This window comes from Limulus polyphemus, unplaced genomic scaffold, assembly GCF_000517525.1.
Source record: "Limulus polyphemus unplaced genomic scaffold, Limulus_polyphemus-2.1.2 Scaffold503, whole genome shotgun sequence".
Taxonomy (NCBI): Eukaryota; Metazoa; Arthropoda; class Merostomata; order Xiphosura; family Limulidae; genus Limulus; species Limulus polyphemus.
The window spans coordinates 69,234-75,308 of NW_013666113.1; the positions used below are offsets into that span (position 1 = coordinate 69,234).

At 28.9% G+C, this 6,075-nt stretch overlaps 1 protein-coding gene across 1 annotated transcript in view; it reads right to left on the minus strand.

The window, feature by feature from the left end:
* Window positions 1-6,075, minus strand: part of LOC106458709 (mitochondrial uncoupling protein 4-like) — a 35,498-nt gene that overhangs the window by 22,271 nt on the left and 7,152 nt on the right. The window contains exons 3-4 of the mRNA XM_013918252.2: window positions 5,365-5,490; window positions 1,489-1,551 (exon numbers count right to left, since the gene is read on the minus strand). Coding sequence (XP_013773706.1) covers window positions 1,489-1,551; window positions 5,365-5,490 — 189 coding nt within the window. The remainder of the gene's footprint in view (window positions 1-1,488; window positions 1,552-5,364; window positions 5,491-6,075) is intronic.

Genomic DNA, 6,075 nt, shown 5'->3' on the forward strand with positions numbered 1-6,075 from the left:
TCCTATTTTATCCACCACCCCTCAAAAAAGTATGAAATTAAACGTAAATTACTCTCTATAATATCCTGAATTTCCACTTGTGACCCACATGACACATTTTCTCTTAGCATGTCATCATCCCTATTTTATCCATCACCCCTCAAAAAAATATGAAATTAAACGTAAATTACTCTCTATGATATCGTTATTACTCAGACAAACCATAGTTTTTATGGTCTTCAATTTTTTTGGTTACAGAGCCATTGAATAGAAAATCAGACCAGTCCTGCCACATCTTCTCTTTCACAATTTGTTGATAGTTCTCTCTTACATTTCATTATATATATTACCTATAACCAATAGAAAGTCAAGGTTATCATATATCAGATGACAATAGTATCGCAATATTATCCCTGTATAATTCACTTATGTTGTCACGCGAGTATCCTGAACTTCCAATAATCGTCTGCTCTTCGTACCTCCAATAATTGTCTGCCAATAGAAAGTCAAGGTTTTCATACATAATTCACTTATGTTGTCACGCGAGTATCCTGAACTTCCAATAATCGTCTGCTCTTCGTACTTCCAATAATTGTCTGCCTTTTTGTCAAAGTCCACACAGGCAGGTTCAATTAGCTTAGAACACCCTTTGACAAGACAAATCATTCTCCTTATCTCTTACAAACTATTAATCTCACACTAACATATCAATAATTAGGCCATTCACACCCACAATGGTTAACTTTATGTTTTCTAACTGTTCTCTGACCAAACTTCTCTTTCACGTGACTTTACTTTTACTCTTACTCTGTTTCCACTCATCTGGTTGCAGCTATTTATATGTCTATCACTTAGGCCTTCTAGAAATCCCCATAGCCTCATCATCAATGTATTGCAAACACAAAGTTCGATAGCCTCAACATCAATGAATTACGAACACAAACTTAATAATACTGCCTACATTAAACAGTCTTTTATATCTGACAAACATACATCCATACAGTTGAAATATCTATATTATATCTATCAAAGCACAAAACATTTTATAAATTGGTCTAAAAACCTTTATAGCAAAAAAAACCAACCGTTTAAAATGTGTTTTGAATTAGCTTTGTCATATAATAAGAAACATTAGCATTACTTTAAATTATCTTGAACATACATTTTAACCACCATACAACTATGAATTAATCTACTCTTACTTAATTGTCAAATATTTATCTTCATTAATTAGAAACTATTCAAAGATAATATTGTAATTAACTGTACATGTTAGTCCTATGAAATATAATAAGTTTTATATGCTTATTAATATCAATTAACATTTATCAATCTTCCATGAAAACAAGATGAATTTCAAGTATAATAATATTTCAGAAGATTTGCAGATACAATACAGTATGTATAGATCCTAAGTCACACTACCTAGAATTACTTTATTTCACACATGGGGGAGGGGGCGGGTCTCTCTTCTTCAAAAACTACTCAGTGACTAATGAATTATCTTACCTAAGTGTCTGTAAACAGCAGGTGTTACTCCCATCCAAAAACTTGCTATTCCTTCATGCTTTGCTGTAACATATTTTGGATACTGTTATCATAAATGTAACAAATCTATGTCCTAACTTAATACAATATGGTATGATAATACACACTTTAACAAAAGGAACAACTACTAAATAACTTTCTAATACAGCAATAAAAACAAAAATGCATATAATCTGTGTAAACTCGACTAAATACTGTTGTCATAAATGTAACAAATTCTAAGTCCTAACTTAATACAATATGTTATGATGATACAATACTACAAAACAACTTTCTAATACAGCATACAAAACAAAAATGGTTTTACCATTAAAGTTAATTTATTTAGCCAAATTTAATTAAATATGAGCTACATTGATGATTCATATATTGTTTTCAATAGAAAAAAAACATTACTGGAAAAAAAAGTAATAAATTACTTAAAATTGTTTATACATACCTTCAGACTAATAACCAAACAAAACAGTGACTAAAATATGACCAACAGTATTTAATTGAGTTTACACGTGTGACTGTTAACTGTAACATATGATACATAAAAAATATTCAACTGAAAACCCATCTTCTTTTTTAATGTTCTGCACACTTTACTGCTTTCTCACAAAACAGAGTGGATTTTTATCCCCACTGTTCATTTCCTGATACAACTTAAGCAGGCACACAGTATCTTCAATAAAATTTTGAATGCAAGTCAATAAATGCAATGACATGGCCTTTGACCCATGACCTGTCTGGAGAGGGTTAAGTATTACCTCCAGTATGGAAAGGGTTAATACAATCCTGAAGATCCCAGGATTGTTTTCTATAAATCCCATGATTTGGAGAGCCCAGTTAGCACGTGGACTCCCATAATTACAACTCTTTCATACTTTATAATGATGTTAATAATTTTGAAGTGACATTTCCCTTTTGTTTAGTTTAAATTTTGAGCAGACTAAAGACACAACTTACATCCTTGAAATCTTGATTTGAAAGAAAGAAATGGCATTTTAACACATGAAAATAGCTGAGAAAGCCACTAGGGGGACATTCTGATCTTTCCATTGGTTATTCACATGTCATATATTGAAGTAAGTGTATATAAGGGACCATTTCTAAAAAATGGTGTTTGAAATATGTTTGATTCAGTACATGAATGTTATCTCAGCAAATAGTAATTGATAATTTGAGTTCCTAGTTCATACAAATCTATAGACTTAATATTTTAACATCACAAGCCTCTAACTTGAACCAGTGCTGCATTCAACATACCATGTGACACACAAAAATCAATGTTTACCTGTGTTTTTTTAATATTTACTTTTAAATTAAGAAAAATAAATAATGTATAATACTAAAATTTGAATTATAATATACAGTTTGATACCAAACTTATTGACGTAAATTTGTGAAATAGTAGTATTTTTTTAGACCCAATTACAGCTTAGTTACTGTGCTTGATAAACTAGTGGAATTCTGTGGTATCGATATACTAATTCATGATTTTTTGGTTATTCAACTGTATATATAAATCCTAAAAAAAATTATTTCATTTCATATCCTCCGCATGCAACATTTTAAATGGCTTAGGACCCTACGTCATGCAGCAACCCGAGTACAAAGGTCATAACTAGAAGAGATAATTGTTTGCTTTACTTCATTATTTACTGTTCTATGTTTTAAGAAAAATAAGTTTAAGAACCTATTTCTAAATAGTAATAATCTAGACACATATGTAATGTATAATAATAGAAATGTGACTATTTTGTCTACTAAAACACAGCCAAGACAGGTCACTTTGTAAAGAGTAAATGTCAGTTTTATATTATTGGATACAGTAACATGAGAGCACATGTGCTACATCATTGTAACTTCTGTATTATTAGCCATGCATGACTGAAAGGTCAATATAATAAAAATAATAAATACATATAAATGTATAATGTTATGAGATTTAAACTATCTAGACTAAACATTTATGGTTTCGTGTTATAATCTGTTGTCATTCTAGAATGAAAGAGGCATAATTTATATTTACTTCCAAATTTTTAAAAGTAGTTACGAGATTGGTCAAATTAACGAACCTATACACAGATTCATTAGTGAAAATAACAGATAAAATATAAAGTTTTTTTCTTAATAAACATTTGAAAACTATCTGGACATTATACAGAACTTTTATGCATCAGAAAATTTTCAAATTTCACACGTGAAAAATTTTTAATCTTAAAATGAAAATTACTTTGCATGATAGGTAGGCAACATGTGAAAAGAAAAAAGACATGAGAAAAACATTGCTTTATACACCTTAATTTTATATTTTGCATATGAAAGCATTGTAACGTTTACTGATAATGTGCCAATTTTAGTTAACATATGCTTAGTAATTGAAAAGTTGTAGCATGAAAACTATAACAAGCACAAAATGGTTACGAGCTCGGTCACAAAGGACCGAGCCCATGCTGAAAAAGTTAAAGTGAATGAACATTTTTGATTAAACTTCATTAAAAGCTAATAGAAATCTGCCTGTACTAAGGTTTAATTGCTCACACTTTGAATACCAAATAACCAAAAAGAATCCAATTCAAATATTTATAAGGTAAGATAACAGTTTTAATAAAATAGTTATTCTTACAACTTTCTCAATCTCTCGTGTTCAATTTTTTAATCATTTAAGTTGGATAAGGAATGTAGATAGTTTACTTACTTTTTATCAAGACAAATAAATATTTAGAATCCTGGCTTGGATTCAGAAAATGAATGCTACACCTAATTCTCTGCTTTAAAATGACCACAGCCAAACATAACTTTAAGCAGTGATTTCTTTTATTACTGTTATTAATAAACTAGACTATTTCTTTAAAAAAAAAATTGTAGGACTCAAAATATATATAGTTTTGTTCTTTTTATTTTAAAATTCATAATTAAATAAAATCTACAAATTTAATGTTCTATAAAAAAAATCAGTTTTAATGTATAATTTAAATTTCTAATGCTTTCCACTAGGGATACCTGTAATGAAAGGTTATAATAAATATCTTACAAGTTAATGATTGTTTCCCAAAACAGTGGAGACTTTGCCCAACTATTTTATTGGATCTTTGATCTTTTCATAGATCTATATCAGCTTCTAACGTAAAAAACATCTGACATGACTGGATAACAGAAATAATTTTAACAATTTTAACGTCTAGTCAGTACCTAAAATAACAATTTTGTTATACATTTTATCTTTAGAGAAAATTCATCATTCAAAATACTGTACAGTTTTTTGCTATAAAAGCTTAAATAAGTAATCAAATTTCAAAGTTAATGTTTCTTAAATACAAAACTCAATACATCCTAATCAGTGAATGAAATTAAAACTAGTATAACTTAGCCACATTTTCATAAACATAATCATAGTTCCCTTTACTGACAAAGCATAACATTACCTTTCAATTTTTTATCAAACAATAAGGTGTTTTTTAATCTTAGACTATTATTATTTCCACAGTAATGACCTGTCTTAAATCAGGGGTCTTCTCTTTCATTTTTTTTAATCAGTAAATTCACGTAAATTGTAAACCTTTCAGTTTTTTATGCTTTTTTTTTATTTCTTTACCTATACTGAAAGAAAACAAATGAAGCTAAGAAAAGTCTACAAATGATGAATATTTGCTAAACCATAATACAGTACCTACTAAAGCAAACTATCCTTCAGTTATTGACTACTGTATTACATACAGTGCAATAAGTTGGTAAAGGAGAAATCAGGCCCACTTCCCGGTAAAAAGCAAGAGTCATTGGCTGAAAGTTATACTAGGGGGTAGAGTGTCATATTTTAATTAGGATCTTTGTTGCTATCAATGCACTTACCAATACTGACAGCCGTTCTCAGCATCCCTCCTGGAGTGACATGCTGTTTTTTTAATGTATGGGAATCTATCCCTTTCTCTCCTTGGATCTGAAGCCGAGTTTTTGTCAAGTCTAAAGGATAAGTAGCTGCAAAACAAAAGTTAAAAATTTTACAAACATTATAAATGGAGCTTTGCAATTAACTTAATTATCTATGAACATCAATTACATTGATTAATATCATGTAAAATGAAATAACTGATTATGATTAAATTAGTGTTTCCAGTTATTCCTTCTATACATGCCATTATTACTTTTGATTAATTGAAGTTTGTTCAACTTAATGTATTAGGGTAATGACTCATGAAAATAATCAACTAATTGGTTTTTGTTTATTCTAACTATCCAAGTAATCAAATTACAGCCATTATGTTTGTTTGTTGTTAAAAAAAAAGTTACACAAAGGACCTTCCGAGTTCTACTCACCACAGGTATCAAAATCCAATGTTTTCAGCTATCTTCTGAGAATAATATCTTTTTTTAGACATGATGCAATAATAATTTATTAGCAGAATGTAATCAATTAATAAGCCCAACAATTATTCAATTAGCAAATTCCAATAATCATGCAACTTAAATTACAAGTCATATTTATTTTTTTTTTTTATTTTTTTTTTATTTTTTTAAAAGTACTAGTCTTAAGTAAAATAAAACTTAAAAAACTCTACGTAT